Raw genomic sequence first — 18,753 nt, 5'->3', positions numbered from 1 at the left:
TTTTATCAACAACATTTAAAATCACTACGTTGTCACATTACACACACACACACACACACACACACACACACACACACACACACACACACACACACACACACACACAGAGAGAGATCTGTTTCATAAAGTCGTGACGCGCATCCGAGGAAGTCCGCCGACTGCCATGTGCCAGGCACTCACTCCAGCTGGTGCCAGTTGCACTGCTTGGTTCGAACTTTTTGACAGTTACACGTGACTAAATGCATACGTTGACCGAACTACGCCATTGGTCAGTTCCGTACTACACACAGTTGGTAGCGGGTTACCACCATACTAGGCTCTTCCGTTCGAGCAATGCAACTGGCTCCAGGCAGGAGTTCCGCCGCTGCCAGAGGGAAGGTGACGATCACTGCTGCCACTGCTCTGCACTCCCGTCACAGGAGACCCTCTGCTGGTGTGTGTGGGGTGGGGTGGTGAGGGGTGGGGAGGGGGAAGGGTGGGCAGGGGGAGGGGTAATGGTCGAGGGAGGGTCACACGCCGTGCTGTCCCTGCTCGGCCGGTCACGCGATTGGTCAACGCTCGTTGTGACGTCAAAGATGACGTAGTTGTGAATCCCCACTGACACTGCCACATGTATGTCAGCTGACGATAGTTTGATTTCCAAAATGAACCAGCACTTTCTGTCACGACCAATTTCTTTTTAGCTTCTACTTCTCCTCCCAGACGATGCGACATGTCTTGCGTTCGTTCGCAGGTCGGGTCTTCATGGTCCAGCTGTCATTTTGCCCCTCTAAAAAAACCAGCTTTGCCTTCTTGTTTTTTAACTGCTATAGTCGCTGCCTCTCTTTTAGCCAAGTCATTGTGTAATCAGACTCCTTTTCCGGTAATTCATTTCCAAAGTCCCAGTCACGAATTCCTTTCATCTTGTCTAACTGGTGACTGAATTTAGCTGTCGTCGTTTTTACTTCAACTGATGTTATTTGGCCAACCCTATGTCAGTGCTCGATCAGTGTCCTGTTCAGTCCATGTTTTGTGCCCTTCGGCACTGTTTAGAACATCAACAACACTTCTGACACAGGTGTTGTGGTCCTCTTTTTCTGTTAGGTGTGTGTAGGGGGTTTGGGGGGGGGGGGAGGGGGGGGGAAGGGGGACGAAGAAACGTAGGTTGTCGCGCGCCTTGAAAACGCTTCAAGTCTATCTCTTCTGTCATCTTCTCCATTTGGTCCTCTAATCTTTTAACAATCAATGACGCCTGCTTCGGCTCCACTGACTCTCCCTTCACCTGGTATGCCTTACACTTGACCTACATCTGCGAACATCGCCCCAGCAACCCAAGACAGTCTGGTTTGTTGCATCTTCAAGTTGACACAGCGTTCGCTGATTGTTTGATGATATGGATAACATTGTTTGATGATATGGATAACATTGTTTGATGATATGGATAACATTGTTTGATGATATGGATACTTACAGCGCCTATCCTCGACCGGAGACCATGGTGTAAGCGCCATACAAAGACGGGTTCATTTGCACAACTGGCTGTTTTCCTGGGCGGAGCCGACTGACGGTTGCCATCGAGCGCTCATCATTCATTTCCTGTGTCCTTCAAACAGATTTCAGACACGCACACATACGCACGCGACAGACATGCAACATTTTACGTGTAGGACCGTTCTTGTTTATTTACCCCTTCATGTATGCAGCCATACTCCCGCTTTCGGGTGTGTGCACACTGGGTGTGTTCTTATTTCCACTGGGTGTGTGAAACTGGGTGTGTTCTTATTTCCACTGGGTGTGTGCACACTGGGTGTGTTCTTATTTCTACTGGGTGTGTGAAACTGGGTGTGTTCTTATTTCTACTGGGTGTGTGAAACTGGGTGTGTTCTTATTTCCACTGGGTGTGTGCATACTGGGTGTGTTCTTATTTCCACTGGGTGTGTGAAACTGGGTGTGTTCTTATTTCCACTGGGTGTGTGCACACTGGGTGTGTTCTTAATTCCACTGGGTGTGTGAAACTGGGTGTGTTCTTATTTCCACTGGGTGTGTGCACACTGGGTGTGTTCTTATTTCCACTGGGTGTGTGAAACTGGGTGTGTTCTTATTTCTACTGGGTGTGTGAAACTGGGTGTGTTCTTATTTCCACTGGGTGTGTGCACACTGGGTGTGTTCTTATTTCCACTGGGTGTGTGAAACTGGGTGTGTTCTTATTTCTACTGGGTGTGTGAAACTGGGTGTGTTCTTATTTCCACTGGGTGTGTGCATACTGGGTGTGTTCTTATTTCCACTGGGTGTGTGAAACTGGGTGTGTTCTTATTTCTACTGGGTGTGTGAAACTGGGTGTGTTCTTATTTCCACTGGGTGTGTGAAACTGGGTGTGTTCTTATTTCCACTGGGTGTGTGAAACTGGGTGTGTTCTTATTTCCACTGGGTGTGTGCACACTGGGTGTGTTCTTATTTCCACTGGGTGTGTGAAACTGGGTGTGTTCTTATTTCTACTGGGTGTGTGAAACTGGGTGTGTTCTTATTTCCACTGGGTGTGTGCATACTGGGTGTGTTCTTATTTCCACTGGGTGTGTGAAACTGGGTGTGTTCTTATTTCCACAAATGACCCAACGAACGCAGATATGGAATACATTATCTTCAACATGCGCATTCAATCAACTGTGTGCGTACACACACGAAGGGGGTTCAGGCACAAGCAGGTCTGCACATTGTTTCGCACTGCTCTGATACGTTTCTTATCTCTTATTTCATATCACTTAGCTCGTCGCGAGTAATTGCATTTTGTTCCTTGTGCTGCTCTCTATCATGTTTCAGTTTCGCTTCAGTTCTTCACCTTGCGCTGTGATCACAGTCAGTATTTGTGTTGCACTGTCCGTGCCAGTGTTGTCATTGTTATTATTTTTTATGTTGAGTATCAGCGTAATCAGTCTTCTGTTGATTATCTACCTTGTCGGCAACAGGGTCAGGTTTCTCCTCAATTCTGTTGATTATCTACCTTGTCGGCAACAGGGTCAGGTTTCTCCTCAATGTCTCCACTAAACAAAAGCCTCCGAAGAGAAACTGCACCGTTCATGACACAGCATAACACAAGCTGCTCGGGCACAGGCAAATCAAGGTGACCTAGACTATCAGTGTTACTGCTTCCAAGTAAAACATTGCTGCGCATAAGTACGCCTTTCAAATTACAGGCCTTGTATACAAACGCTAATGTCTACATCTGTCACTGCTCCATGCAGTAAGCAGCTATCGTGCAAAAATAAAAGAGAGCATACGGAAATGCCCCAACCTGTCACACCGATATTCTTAGTTGATTATCCGTCCTGTGTGTGAACTTTCCAGCTGACGCCGTTATATACCACCCGGCCCGCCAACACATCAAATCAATCATATTTTTTCACAGAATGTTTGACTGACCCAGTACCTTCGACATTCCAACAAGATGGCTTGCAGATCGCTAGAGCTTGGTGAAATGAATCTTTTAACGCGGAGCTATTCATGTAAACAGCCAAAAGCCATGCAGTAGCAATTTTTTTCCTCTCGTGCAGTGCCCGCGAGAGAGAGAGGGAGAGAAGGGGGGGATAGGGGGGGTGTTTCTTTCATGAGGGGAGCTTTTTTTTGTTTTGTTTTTGTTTTTGTTGTTTTTTTAGTTTTGTTGTTGTTGTTGTTGTTGTTGTTGTTGTTGTTTTTTGGGGGGAGGGGGGAGCGGGGGGAGGGGGGGGCCAAAACAAAATCTACAGGGAGTGGTTTTCCCCCAGGGTATATTAAGATTAATCAGTAATTGGATGTCTCACACACACACACACACACACACACACACACACCCGCGCGCGCGCGCGCACACACACACACACACACACACACACACACACACACCTGCGTGTGCCATGTCATCCACATAACTTACCTATTTACGTTTCGGGAAATGTGTTTTCTGCTGATGCAAAGCTTCACCACTGACACACACGCATCACACACAGGCCACACTGATAGAAACACGGTACTCCGGAAATGTTTGCCACAGCAGGGACGAATGTAGTCACACGATAATCCGATCAACGTGCCGTCAGTGGAACAGTCTACGTTATAGATTGTCCTGCGACACACTGACCTGAATTCTTGAAAGTAAGACAGGAAGAGAAAGGTCGGTCTTGAAATTATCTAACCCCCCTGTTTCGTTCTTATATACTTACCCTATCTCAAATACACGTCAGTCCTTCCCCACTGTTGCTGTCATGGTTTCACAGGGGGCTTTCTGTATTGGCCACGGGATGATTTAGCACTTAAGACAGGGAACTGCGCTGATTGGCTGAGAAGACGACGACCTTGGCAGTAACATTTTGGTACTGAGTTATCCGTGAAATTTGGCCTTATTGACCCGATAAGCCTAGTTTGCATAATAAGTTTGACTGGTGAGTGTGTTTAATTGAAACCAAGGAGGGAATGATAAACAAACTCCCCGTTTTTGCTATGTTGTGCTGTTAAATTCAAAATGTTCCCATTTTATGTTGTGCTGTTAAATTCAAAACGCTCGTATTTCATGTTGTGTTGTTAGATTTTTTTTTTTAAAGCTCCCATTTTATGTTGTGCTGTTAATTCAAAACGCTCCCATTTTGTTATATTGTGCTGTTAAATTCAAAACGCTCCCATTCTATTTTGTGCTGTTAAATTAAAAATGTCCCCATTTTGTCATGTTAGGCTGTTGAATTCAAAATGCCCCCATTTTGTCATGTTGTGCTGTTGAATTCAAAATGCCCCCATTTTGTCATGTTAGGCTGTTGAATTCAAAATGCCCCCATTTTGTCATGTTGTGCTGTTGAATTCAAAACGCTCCCATTTTGTCATGTTGTGCTGTTGAATTCAAAATGCTCCCATTTTGTCATGTTGTGCTGTTGAATTCAAAATGTCCCCATTTTGTCATGTTGTGCTGTTGAATTCAAAATGTTCCCATTTTGTCATGTTGTGCTGTTGAATTCAAAATGCTCCCATTTTGTCATGTTGTGCTGTTGAATTCAAAATGCTCCCATTTTGTCATGTTGTGCTGTTGAATTAAAAATGTCCCCATTTTGTCATGTGCTGTTGAATTCAAAATGCCCCCATTTTGTCATGTTGTGCCGTTGAATTCAAAATGCCCGCATTTTGTCATGTTGTACTGTTGAATTCAAAATGCCCCCATTTTGTCATGTTGTGCTGTTGAATTCAAAATGCCCCCATTTTGTCATGTTGTGCTGTTGAATTCAAAATGCTCCCATTTTGTCATGTTGTGCTGTTGAATTCAAAATACCCCCATTTTGTCATGTTGTGCTGTTGAATTCAAAATGCCCCCATTTTGTCATGTTGTGCTGTTGAATTCAAAATGCCCCCATTTTGTCATGTTGTGCTGTTGAATTCAAAATGCCCCCATTTTGTCATGTTGTGCTGTTGAATTCAAAATGCCCTCATTTTGTCATGTTGTGCTGTTAAATTCAAAATGCTCCCATTTTGTTATGTTGTGCTGTTAAATTCAAAATGCTCCCATTTTGTTATGTTGTGCTGTTAAATTCAAAATGCTCCCATTTTGTCATGTTGTGCTGTTAAATTCAAAATGCTCCCATTTTGTTATGTTGTGCTGTTAAATTCAAAATGTCCCCATTTTGTCATGTTGTGCTGTTGAATTCAAAATGCCCCCATTTTGTCATCAGTGACCTGAATTGTTACCCGAGGACTTTCTGGGACGTCCCTTCCCCCCTCCACCCCTATACTGTCTTGGTCCCCCACTGACGTCATTCGTTGGCAAGAGTGAGGGACATAGACAAATTTGTTTTGTTTTGTTCGTTTATTTTAACTCATTCTACCCCACAGCTACATGCCCACTACAACTCCCCTCGACCAGCACAACATGAGACCGGTGCAGAAAAAACCAGGGTGGTTCACTAAAACAGCGAAAATCGAATGGAGCATTGTTGATTAAATCGGTCAAACAAAGCTTTGTTTTCATGCTCCCGGAATCCGTAAACGGTTCAGTTCTAGAATGCTAACTGTACCAAGCAAGAATGAAGTAAATTAGAATAGTGTGTTGGTACGAGAATACTTGTATCTGGTCCACAAGGGAAGAAATCATGGTACGAGTTCACTCGTACCTGGAATGGAATAAGTTAAGTAACTGGTTCTGAGATTTGTTCAATTCCGTGGATGATAGGACATTTCGTAAAGACTGAACAGATTACCGTATGTATGTATATATATATATATATATATATATATATAGAGAGAGAGAGAGAGAGAGAGAGAGAGAGAGAGAGAGAGAGAAGAGACAGAAGGAGGGTAGTCTGGAGACAGACAGATATAAGTCAGCTGATTATTTTAATATTGGCATTTAGGGTTGTAAAGCTGGATTTTGCTTCTGTTAAGCAAAGGCCAGTTATTTCCAACTAAACTCATTAATGTTTTGTGGTGTTTTTTTTTGTGATGTAATGTTTCTAACGACTTAATCTTTTATTTCTCTGCTTCACATGCAGTTTGACAGAATGCTATAGCCCTGTTTGTTAATCAGTGTACAAGCTGAGAGCAGTTTTAGTAACTTTATTGGTGTCTGGTTCCTTATCTTCTTGTCAGGTACTGCCTTATCGTAATTATGAAGGGTTTTTTTTAAACGGTTTAAAAACGTGATAATCGTGGCATATGGAATTATACTAGAACACTGTATCAAATGAATATAGGTTGATGTATTGATGATACCCCAGTTCAGGCCATGAAGTCGAAGGAAATCAAGTAAATAAACATGCTAGGATTTGATAGTGGGTACACTATAGTGTATGTGTGTATGTGTGTGTGTGTGTGTGTGTGTGCGCGCGTGCGTGTGTGTGGGTGTATGTGTGCGAGCGCGCGCGCTCGTATGTGTGCTGTGGTGGTAAGATGTGGTGATGCGGTGGGTGGGTGTCTTTGTGTATCAGTGTAAGTGCGTGCACACGTACGCGCATGGGTGTGTTTGTCAGTGCTTACAGCACATGATCGATCAATGCACTGCGTTGCATAACACCGCACAGTGCAGACCAAGACCAACACGCACACACACGCATATGTGTGCCATAGCATCCACATAACTTACCCGTATATTTACCCTTCAGGAAATGTATTCTCTGCTGAAGTAAAACTGCACCACAAAAACACCACACGCACTGATGGAAACACGATTCTCCCTCAACAGTTTGCCAAAACAACAAATGTGGTCGCTTAATATTCCGGTCAATGTGTCGTCGAACAATCTAGGGAAGGTATGCCTGACTGCGGCGAACAACTGCGTATAACAGCATATAACTGCGAACGGTTACTGAGTGTACCGCCCCTCTTCGAAGCATGCTTACACAAGACATTTCACAATTTAACGTCTGTTTCGACCTCGTTGGGATACCTCAATGAATATTCAGTTCGAAGAACCAGTCAAACTATCAGCTATTTCCACGCTCTTGTTTTTCTCGGCGCGCACCTGCCGACCAAGTTCACAAGCGCCCTCTGAAAATCCTCAACTCAAGGGAAGCAAGCAGGACTCGTCATTCGTCTATTGCGGGCCTTGAACTTTGACACAGTTTAATATGGCTGATTGGATTGGATGTGTTGAATGAATTGTACATTATGCACTGCATTGAAGTTTTGAACAGACTTGTACAGTACAGTACAACACCGCACGGTGCAGACCAACAAAGCTGTTTTAGGTGTGTGTGTGTGTGTGTGTGTGTGTGTGTGTGTGTGTGTGTGTTCGTTTGTGTGCATGCATATATATATATATATATATATATATATATATATATATATATATATATATGTGTGTGTGTGTGTGTGTGTGTGTGTGTGTGTGTGTAGATCGACAGATACTAAGAAACACACACGCGCGCGCGCACACATACGCACACACACACACACACTTGCGTGTGCCATTGCATCCACATAACTTATCCATATATTTGCCCTTCAGGAAATGTATTCTCTGTTGAAATAAAACTGGAAACCGAGCTCTAAACAATCTAAAATACTAGGGCTTTGGTTCACTACCAGTAATTCGGATATGATAAACACGGCTGATATTTTTTCCCTTGCTATTGTTACTGTTTGATTTGTGCCGTTCGATAAAAAACAAAATGTTTTCGTTCCTTATATAATGTAATAATCGAAAAAAGGGAGGGAAGGATAAAATAGAGAAAACGAATGAAAAAAACAAACAAACAAAAACCCCAGCAGACATATTACATAATGCAAACATCTTTACCTTTTATTTCAGCACAGATCAAACTGCAAAAGAGAGTTTTTACAAACGGCTAAATTTCAACACCGGTCACAGTCCTTAACTTTATTTCTTCATCACAAAGAATTCTAGTCTATCATCTCTACCATCTAAACGTCATGCACAGAAATGTACAGCTTATCTGTGCTCACTTCTTATTAGCTTTTATGAAAAAAAAAAAAAAAAAAAAAACCCAGCTCGTACAGACCATACATTGACAAAACAAGATATATAATGTGAACAATGACAAAACAATACATATAGCCTATACACTGACAAAACAACTGATAACCTATACATTGGGAAAAGAAAAGGTTTTCAGTATATACATTGTCAATTCGACAAATAGGCCTAACTCCCGTTAAGAAACTGTTTTCCATGTAGAATCGATACCCAAAACAATTTCAAGACAGCATATAATATATACATACATACACATATATAAATTTTGTGTGTGTGTTTTTTGTTGTTGTTTTTTTCTATTTTATCATCTTTTTCTTTTCTTTTTAATACTTTCATGCCCGCTGCATGCTTGGTCAGTACAGTCAGACAGTGAGTTCTGAATGCAATTAGACTTTTTTTTTTTAAAGGAAGAAATACATACATAGTCACACATTGCTCGCGCGCGCACACACGCGCGCGCACATAGTCACATACACAGCCACACGCAAACACACACACACACAAATAAACTGCCACATGCACGCACACGCACGCGCATGCACATGTACACACACATATCCACACACACAAACAAAAGAGCGCAATCTGATATCGATCACACTGATCTGACCAAAGATGACAACATAAATTTACTTACATGGCATGTACGAATCCATTTGGAAGAGAAATACCTTAATCATCTAAAGATATTTACAGACGGCTCTGTTGTAAATGATAGAGCTGGTGCTGCTTTCGTTATTCCAGACCTTAACTTTCAAAACTCATTTCAACTGGGAGAGAATACGTCCATCTTCACAGCTGAACTCATAGCAATTCTAATGGCGTTAAATTTCATGATATCCTTTCCGAAAACTATATTTCAGATTCTATTTTGTGTCGATTCTAAATCAGTTCTTCACGCTATTGGACTTATAAAAGAAACGGTTAGGTATGAACTCATTATTGAAATTAACCATTTGATTCACGAGCTCTTATTAAGAGGCTCTCACATAACCTTTTGCTGGATTCCTTCTCATTGCGGTTTTTACTATAATGAAAAAATTGACATTTTGGCTAAAAAAAAAGGAGCTAGAAGCTCCACGAAGGAGTTAGATTTAAATATTTCGCTTTCACTACAGGAATGTTACACCATGGTAGAAAAAGTCCAATGGTCAAAGTTTCAGTTTGAGAAAAAACACACCGATAACTCGGAGTTACATAAGAACATACAGAAAATGTATGGTTTCATGGGAAAACATTACCATAATTATTTTCATAAGAGGCAAATCATTTCTCTAATCTGCAGATGGAAAATGAATTGTTGTAGGACAAAAGATGTCAGTAATGTTTCTTGCATCTGTGGTGCTCACATAACAGCCGATCATGTACCAACTTGCGATATGTTGAAGTCTCAAATCCCTGAATTGAAATCATCTTCAGTATTGACGATCTTCAGCAGTCCATTGTTAATATATGACTTTTTCAACTCCTTGTTAAATAGTCCAGTTGGTTCGCTGTTATAGTTAGTTTTCCATTAGAAATATGTTGTATCGTTGTGGGTTTTTGTTTTTGTTTTTTTAACAAAACTTAAATCAATCAATTTCTATATGTAACACACACGTACACACACACACACACACTTACTCGCATGCGTACACAGTAATCCCCCCTCCCCCTCCTCCCACTCGATTTTTTTCCTACCCTCGTCTGATATCACTTACAGTGAAAAGACGTTAAACTAAAGAACGAACACACACACACACACACACACACACGTTCACACGCACACAATGCGCTGCACGTGCAGCCCTACAACGTGTAGCGGAAGCGAAAGTCACATGACTCCAGCTGCGTCATGGCTGCGTCCAGCCGTTCACTCTGAGCCACTGTCAGGTGGTTCTTCCAGTCCCCGACCTGTCCTGCAGACAACACACACACACACAGAGTGAGACACACAGACAGAAGCGCACACAGACACACACACCACACCACACCAAACCACAACACACACACACACCACACCACACACACCAAACCACACACACACCACACCACACACACAGACACACACGCACACACACACCACACCACACACACCAAACCACAACACACACACACACACACACACCACACCACACCAAACCACACACACACACACACACACACACACACACACACACACTTCTTCATGAGTGAGTCCAGTGCGTGCTGTACACGAGGACATTGGTTCATCGTCTCATTCCAAGTGACTAGTCGTGTTGGGAGACAGCGCGTTACCGGAATTCGAACCCACACGATCACAGACACTGTACTGATAGATAGGCGTCTTAATCATTTCTGCGGTCTACAGAGAAAGACAGATACACAGACAGACAGACACACAGACTGACTGACTGACTGATGATGATGATGATGACAGGCAGAGAAAGAGAGAGAGAGAGAGAGGCACACATAGCTAGAGAGAGACAGAGAGGGAGAAACAAAACAGACAAACAGACCCCTGAGAGCGAGCAAGCGAGAGAGAGAGAGAGAGAGAGATCAGATCAAATCAAATCAAATCAAATCATGTTGCTTACGGCCCAGCCCTCCGCAAAGAGGCCATTTCAGGACGGTGACAGATAGAGAGATAGAGATAGATAGATGGATAGATAAACAGACAGACACACAGATAGATAGATAGAGAGATAGACAGACAGACAGACAGACAGAGCCATTTCAGAACTGTGACAGATAGAGAGATAGAGATAGATAGATAGATGGATAGACAGACAGACAGACAGAGAGATGTATGTAACAGTCAAGTCACTCACCCTTGCGGTATATGTCGATCCGCCTGAGGTAGGTCTGCGCCTTGTGTGTGTGGGCCTGTTTCATGTTGGAGAAGCTGGTGGCCTCAGCGATGTCCTCACACAGCTGTGGGGAGGCCTTCACTTCCAGGAACTCCGACAGGGCCCCGATCACCTTCACTGGATGCTGTTTGGGAATCATTGAAGCGGTGGTCTAGTGGTAACGCACCCGTCTAGGAAGCGCGCGTCCACTTCTTCGTTCGTGGGCTGCAACCTCCCACGTTCCCTCGTATGTACACGGGTGGGCTTTTACGTGTATGACTGTTTTTACCCCGCCATGTAGGCAGCCATACTCCAAGAGTTTTACTACCTCCCCCCCCCCCCCCAGCCCCACTCTCCACCAGACCTTGAGAGACAGTCTGGGTGACTGTCCTTCGAATGAGACGATAAACTGAGGTCTCGTGTATAGCATGAACTTTTTTTTTTCTTTTCTGTTTTTTTTTTTTTTTTTTCTTTTCTTTTTTAGCATGTTATTAGCGTACGAAAAAAATGGGGGCGGGGAGGGGGGTGGGGGGGGGATCACTGCAACCAAAGCGTTGTCCTTGGCAAAATTCTGTGAAAAAAACTCACCACAACTTCGGTTCGATAGGAAGGCATGGTGCTAGGTTAATTTTGTTGAGCTGTTTACGTTATGACAAAGCTGATTATGTAGTCTTGCTCGTGGATACGGTTATTGGTCTCCATCTGTAAGTGAATATTTTGAGAGAAAAAAAAATCAGCTGCAAAATTGTAGATACCAATTTTTATTTGAATTAACTGTGTAATCTCACTGCACTTTCTGCAAGGAAGCATATGTATATGAAGTTCAGTTAGCAATGAAGTGACCTGCATTGAGTGATATTCGCGTGAATTTTTAGTCTAAAAAAATTCATGAGCTGTCGTGTGTGTGTTTCTATTTTGCTTACCGCTGGCACCAGCTGATGACTGTATTAAAACGCATTCTGGAATGGTATTTACATTGAGATTTTAACTCTCTCCATACGAACCCCAATTACCATCATCAAAATATTGCAAGCGGAAGGCTCTTATACTGAAGAGGTGAATGTTGACAAAGAATACCACAATTCTGACGACGGAAGCTAAAGCTTGGGTCATTCAGACACCCACTGGACATTCGAGGGGTCTGTGTAGAGGAGAAGAGAGGACTGGCCGTACTGAGTGAGTTAAGCAAAGAGAGACAGTATTGTTCTAGTTTCTTTAGTTTATTTGTAATTATTTGTATTTTTATTTCTTTTATCACAACAGATTTCTCTGTGTGAAATTCGGGCTGCTCTCCCAAGGAAGAGCGCGTCGCTACACTATAGCGCCACCCATTTTTTTGTATTTTTTTCTGCGTGCAGTTTTATTTGTTTTTCCTATCCAAGTGGATTTTTCTTCAGAATTTTGCCAGAAACAAACCTTTTGTTGCCGTGGGTTCTTTTACGTGCGCTAAGTGCATGCTGCACACGGGACCTCGGTTTATCGTCTCATCCAAATGACTAGCGCCCAGACCACCACTCAAGGTCTAGTGGAAGGGGAGAAAATATCGGTGTGATTCGAACCAGCGCGCTCAGATTCTCTCGCTTCCTCTAGGCCATCACTCCACGTATAGCCGCGAAAGCAGTTGAATATTTGTATTTTGTATTTGTATAACTAACACAGATGTCTCTGTGTAAAATTCGCATTGCTCTCTCCAGGGAGAGCGTGCCGCTACAGTGAGAGCGCCATCCATTTGTTCTGCCTGCAAGTGTATGTGTTTCCTATCAAAGTGGATTTTTCTGCACAATTTTACCAGGAACAAACCTTTTGTTGCAGCGGGTTCTTTCACGTGCACTGTGTGCGTGTTGCACACGGGACAACGGTTTATCGGCTCACCCGAATGACTGGCGTCCAGACCACCGCTCAAGATGTATACAAGTGATGAGGGATGAAATACTGGTGAGTGTGGGATTGGAACCGGTGGGATCAGATTCTCTCGATTCCACTTAGCCACCACACCACACTGACAGTTATGATGATATCTGTAAAATGAGTTTCCTCCCCTTTTCATGAGGAGTCTTTGATATACATGACTAAATCATATGAGGTTTGACTCTGTGTGTGTGTGTGTGTGCGTGCGTGCGTGCGTGCGTGCGTGCGTGCGAGCGTATGTGTGTGTGTATTTGTGTGTGTGTGTGTGTGTGTGTGTGTGTGTGTGTGAGGGAGAGGGTGAGAGAGAGAGAGAGAGAGAGAGAGAGAGAGTCAGACTGAACGAGAGAGAGACACACACAGAGAGAGTGACAGATAAGTACCTCTTTCAAGTCCTCAAAAGCAATGTTGAAGAAAGGCAAGTCTGGGTTGTTCTTCACGTACTTGTCAACTTGCTTCAGGAAAGTGAAGTAATTCCCGAAAGGTACTGCAGAAGAAGAGGAAAAATTCAACAACATGGGTACCAAAATATTCCCTCAATATTCTTCTTCTTCTTCCGCGTTCCTTAGCCACGTTAGACTTTCAGTCCAGTCAGGACAGCAAAGTCCGCGGTCCGTCGCAGGGACCCCACCGGTCCCCACAGTTTCTCTTGGAGTTCCACCAGGCTGGGCCATGCCTGGCGTCTCAGAGCGTCGAAGGTGGGGCAGGACTGCAGGATATGGGAGGGGGTCTGTGGGCCTGTGCCACAAGGGCACTGGTCAGTTTGTGATATCTTCAGACATTAGAGGTGGGAGAGGAGCTGACAGTGTCCCGTTCGCAGTCGGAAGATTGTGACCTGTGGCGCTCTGTCCAGCTCATGGTTGCCGTCCTTTTCGTCTTCCGTCCCGATGTCCAGACGTTGGCGCCATGCTTTTCTGAACCTATCGTCTTTGCCTCGCTGTAGGACACTGGGTGGGCTGGCTGCTCTAATCTGCTGCCTGCCTTGGATAGGCGGTCTGTCTCTTCATTGCCCCCTGTGCCACAGTGTGAGGGGATCATCCACTGCAGCACCACAGCAGTTCTCTGTTTGAGGAGATTCAGTTCTTGCCTGATGTCTCTTAAGATCTGCTCTCCTCCTGGCGCCTGGAGACTCTGCAGGATAGACTTGCAGTCAGTCAGGAACACTGTGTTGGTGGGTAGTGTGTCTTTCTGGCTGAAAGTCTGGGCTGCGAATAGCGGGGCACAGGCCTCAGCACGGAAGTTGGTGGACAGGGTGCTTATAGCCACTGACTTGCTGATGGTTTTGCCGTCAGGGAATCCAATATACACCCCACTTCCTCCATTCTTCACCACCTCTTCAGCAGACCCATCTGTGTATGCTCTTGCCCAGGTATCGGGAGGGTATTTGGTGCTTAGTGCTTCCAGAGTCAGCGACTTCAGTTCAGCTGCTATATGGTACTCCTTGCTCTAGACACCTGGGATGTTGAGCATGATGGCTGGGGTGTCTGCCTGCCAGTCCTCATAGTCTTGGAGGGATTCATTTGGCTGGTTCGTTGTCGACAGAGGATGGTGGTGTTTCCTCTCAAGGGCCTTGATGAGGTGGTTTGGGCTCTGTCGCTTCAGTCGGTTCTTTGTGGGGGCTTTCAGTTTGGGGAGAATGGGGTGTGAAGGGAGTCTCTTCAGGTTTTCATTTTGCCTCAGGAGTTTTTCTTGTCTCCTTTCTTCTAGTGAAAGGAGGCCGGCTGTTTTCTCCATTGCTGACACTGGAGTGGTTTTCATGCCGCCTGTGATGAGTCTGAGGCTAGCATTCTGTGTCTTGGTCAGGCTGTCGAGGTTGGTCTTAGCAGCAGTTGACCAGGCATTGGCGGCATATTCCAATGGGGGTCTGACTGTTGCGGTATTCACTCTTTTTAGTATTTTTGTGTTGGCCCCCCCATTTTGTTCCTGCCAGCTTCTTCATCAGGGCCATTTCCTGAGGTTTCTGCTGTGCATGGAGCTAATCTGAGGGGTCCAGGTGAGCTTTCTGTCCAGCTTCACTCCTAGGTAGGTTGGGGTGCCTTGCTGGGAGATTTCCTGACTGTCGATGTCTAGGGTGAAGTTTTTCTCTCTTGGGTGAGAGGGAGAAGCAGGTGGCTTCTGTCTTGGTCCTGTTGATGATGACCAGCCACTCTCTTGCCCAGTCTGAGATGTGGTTCAGAGCCTCTTGCCCAGTCTGAGATGTGGTTCAGAGCCTCTTGCATCCTGACGGTGGCAGTGGTGACTTGCTCTGCTTTGGTCCAGATGGCAAGGTCATCAACAATAAGAAATAAACGTCGCATTGGAAGGCAAAACGGCTCATTGAATAATGCAGAATATGAAAGGAAAACAATCAAACAAACAAATGAAAATAAAGAGAGAAAGAACAGGGCCTTGTTCCTTGGCTGTCAAACTATAAGACCAGTGTGGCATAGATCATCAGTGCAATTGTTACTTTTTAGGTATATTCTTTAAGTGGTTCAACTGATTTCTTCTTAACAAATGCAACGCTACTGTAAAAGGTTGAAGTCCAAATACAGCTATATCCTCACCTGTAAGCTCAGTCTTATATCTGTGAGGTAACAGCCCTTCACTGTAATCGTCAACAGCTTATGCTGGTGATATGGATGAATATATAGCGCCTATTCTCCGTCGAAGACCAAGCTCCAAGTGCTTTACAAACACAGGGTCATTTGCACAACAGGCTGCCTACCTGGGTAGAGCCAACTGACAGCTGCCATAGGGCGCTCATCATTCGTTTCCAGTGTCATTCAATAAGGCCTCTGTCACGCACACATATACGGACACGTAACATTTTACGTGTATGACCATTTTGTTTCTTTACCCCCGCCGTGAAGGCAGCCATACTTCGTTTTCGGGGGTGTGCATGCTGGGTATGTTCCTGTTTCCATAACCCACCGACCGCTGACATGGATAACAGAATCTTTAACGTGCGTATTTGGTTTTCTGCGTACGTATACACACAAAGGGGGTTCAGGCACCAGCAGCTCTGCGCATATGTTGATCTGGGAGATCGGAAAAATGTCAAGCGCCGTCACCGAGATTCGAACCTGGGACCCTCAGATTGAAAGTCCAATGCTTCAACCACTCGGTTACTGCGCCCGTCAAAGGAGGAGTAGATTACCGGCAACGCCAGCAACGCAGGGAGAAAGCACTAAGTCCACCTCCACCTGCACAGCACCAGCTACATCCATCCCTGTATTACCACAGAGACTTCAGAGCCCGGACTGGACTTATGAAATTCTGCGTACCCACCTAGAGCGAATCTCATGCTCATCTTCGCTTGTGAAGGAGAAGCAGCAACAATAACAGAGTCACATGGATACAACCATCGTATGTCCACGTCAGGGACACCACACAGAACTCACTCACCCTTCTCGGAAAAGAACGCTTTCTCCAGACTCTCCAAGGTCAAGTTCCCAGCCCCCGGAATCTGTCGGTAGTGGAAGTACGTGGACACCAAGACATCCTTGACATTGCGGTACGCGTGGATGACCTTGACCCTCTTCTCAAGGATCTGGCGGGGCAGAAGCCGGAAGGGCAGGTGAGAGTTAAGGACCCTGGGCGAGGGCAGCGACTGGATGCTTTCGATGGGCTGGGCTTCGATCATCACACTCTGTTTAATCCGTTTCTCGTACTCCGCCTTTCCTGACAGTAGCATGCTCGCTATCTCCCAAACCCAGTGAGTGCCTGGAGAGAGACAAGACCAGGTCAGAAAAGACGAGAAAGACAATACAAGACAAGACAGACAAGAAAGACATGAAAGACAAGACAAGAAAGGCAAGTCAAGAAAGACATGTACATACCCAGCATGCACACCCCCGAAAACGGAGTATGGCTACCTGCATGGGCGGGGGGGTACATAAACAAAGTACGTAAAATGTTACATGTCTGTCTGAGTGTGTGTGTGTGTGTGTGTGTGTGTGTGTGTGTGTGTGTGTGTGTATGCGCGCGCGCGCGCATGAAATATGACTGAATGACTCAGAAAACGAATGATGAACGCCCAAATGGCAGCCGTCAGTCAGCTCTACCCAGGTAGTGCATTTTTACCCTATGTGTGTTCGTAAAGCGTTTAGAGCTTGGTCTTCCACCTAGGATAGGCGCTGTATCCAGCATCCATATCAAATCAAATCAAAGAAGAAGCAGGTGGGGAAACACAAAACAACAAAAACAACAACAAAGGAATGAGGAGCCACCCACACACCCACCCACCCGCCTTGGCATTGGACAAGATGATGACGTCATCCTCGCGCATCTCCAGGCCTCTGACGAGCTGCACGTGCTCCGTCAAGGGGCGGCTGGTCTGGAACATCTTGGGCAGGAGGATCCCCTCCACCTCCACCACCGGCATGATCGGTCCATCGGGGTCGTTGGCGGCCGCGGCGTCGTTGTCGTCTTTGGCGGCGGTCACCGGGTCGTTGTTCTCTTCACCGTTGTCTTGAGTGCCGCCGTGGGGTTGTTGCGACTGGTCATCATAAATCATCGTCATCATCATTATTACTTATCGTTATCATCATCATCGTCGTCGTCGTCACTGTCACCATGTCTAGCAGTACAACGTTACTGTCAACTTTTTTTTTTATCTTCATCAATATTTCACGTGTTATATATATATATATATATATATTTTTTTTTTTTTTTTTTTTTTTTTAAATCTAGGCCTACATGTCAGTTTATACCTAAACAGGTTTCAAGTGAGTGTAAAATCAACGGAAAGGAAACACACAGACACACGCACACAGACACACACACACACAGACACTGCACACACATTCACGCACGCACGCACGCACGCGCGCGCGCGCACACACACACACACACACACACATACACAAACAAACAAACAAATAGGAAAGATGAATGAGCCATCTTTGCAGCACTAAGTTTGCATAGCCGTTAAAAATGTTCCTCAGCCTATAAAACAACGAAGATTTAGGAACGCTCTCAAAGTTAAGCAAACTTCGCTTTGCTAACCAGCTGAGATCGCTCATACAACCCAGCCTGAATAATAGGCCTGCACTTCTGCACAGACATTCTGCACAGGTCGAGAGAGAGAGAGAGAGAGAGAGAGAGAGAGAGAGAGAGAGAGAGAGAGAGAGAGAGACAGAGAGAGACACAGAGAGAGAGAGACAGAGAAGCACGGAGAGCACAGGGAGACAGACAGAAGGAGACAGAGACCGAGAGAGAGAAAGAGAGAGAGACAGAACACGTAGAGAGATAGAGAAACACAGACAAACACATACCATGGTGCTGCTGTAGCTCTTGGAACCCACGCCAAATCTTTATTTTCCGTTTCGCACTGCCAACGACACGAGGAGGCCACACAAAAACTCCAAACCTTCCTCAGTACACAGCGCTGCGCAACCTTCAGAGCCGCGTGAGTGACCTAGATATTTCAGACGCGCTCAAAACACCGGTGTAGGGTTTTCGTGGGCCTACTCCTATCAGATACTTCCACCAGGATAAATGTGTTGAAAAATAATTATTGCTGTTTCGCTTTGGTTTGTTTTGTTTTTGTCTTTACGTATTGGTCTGTGAAAAATTCGGACTGCTCACCTCGAGCCACAGTGCAGCGCCACTTTTCTTCTTCTTTTTTTTCTAGTGTTT

The 18,753-nt window shown here is 44.9% G+C and overlaps 2 protein-coding genes across 4 annotated transcripts in view; both read right to left on the bottom strand.

Moving 5' to 3' along the window:
• Positions 1-7,444, bottom strand: part of LOC143288427 (monocarboxylate transporter 12-B-like) — a 16,592-nt gene extending 9,148 nt beyond the window's left edge. Inside the window, exons 1-3 of one of the 2 annotated variants that reach the window (XM_076596899.1) lie at positions 7,067-7,444; positions 3,887-4,097; positions 1,451-1,582 (exon numbers count right to left, since the gene is read on the bottom strand). The gene's annotated coding sequence lies outside the window, so the exon portion shown is untranslated. The remainder of the gene's footprint in view (positions 1-1,450; positions 1,583-3,886; positions 4,098-7,066) is intronic. The other variant, XM_076596900.1, reaches the window with a different exon arrangement.
• A 955-nt stretch (positions 7,445-8,399) lies between these two features.
• On the bottom strand, positions 8,400-18,517 carry LOC143288428 (sulfotransferase 1A1-like). 2 transcript variants are annotated; one of them, XM_076596901.1, is made up of 6 exons: positions 18,390-18,517; positions 17,359-17,611; positions 16,519-16,836; positions 13,515-13,618; positions 11,209-11,371; positions 8,400-10,317 (listed from the first exon to the last, which is right to left on the bottom strand). In XM_076596901.1, the coding sequence occupies exons 1-6, from the start codon at positions 18,390-18,392 to the stop codon at positions 10,208-10,210; spliced, it is 951 nt and encodes a 316-aa protein (XP_076453016.1). In that variant the 5' UTR covers positions 18,393-18,517; the 3' UTR covers positions 8,400-10,207. The 2 variants fall into 2 exon arrangements, with proteins under 2 accessions (XP_076453016.1, XP_076453017.1); XM_076596902.1 differs by having other exon boundaries at positions 8,400-10,312.
• Positions 18,518-18,753: the final 236 nt, after the last annotated feature.

The sequence above is a fragment of the Babylonia areolata genome, chromosome 12, assembly GCF_041734735.1.
Source record: "Babylonia areolata isolate BAREFJ2019XMU chromosome 12, ASM4173473v1, whole genome shotgun sequence".
In the NCBI taxonomy this organism is placed as follows: Eukaryota; Metazoa; Mollusca; class Gastropoda; order Neogastropoda; family Buccinidae; genus Babylonia; species Babylonia areolata.
This window is presented reverse-complemented; position numbering and strand designations above follow the sequence as displayed.

Excerpts from the sequence above, each read along its gene's own strand:
- LOC143288428 (XM_076596901.1), bottom strand. Across the intron at positions 13,619-16,518 it reads AGCGTTCTTTTCCGAGAAGG|TACCTTTCGGGAATTACTTC; the intron begins GTGAGTGAGTTC and ends CTTCTTCTGCAG. Across the intron at positions 10,318-11,208 it reads GATCGACATATACCGCAAGG|GACAGGTCGGGGACTGGAAG; the intron begins GTGAGTGACTTG and ends TGTTGTCTGCAG.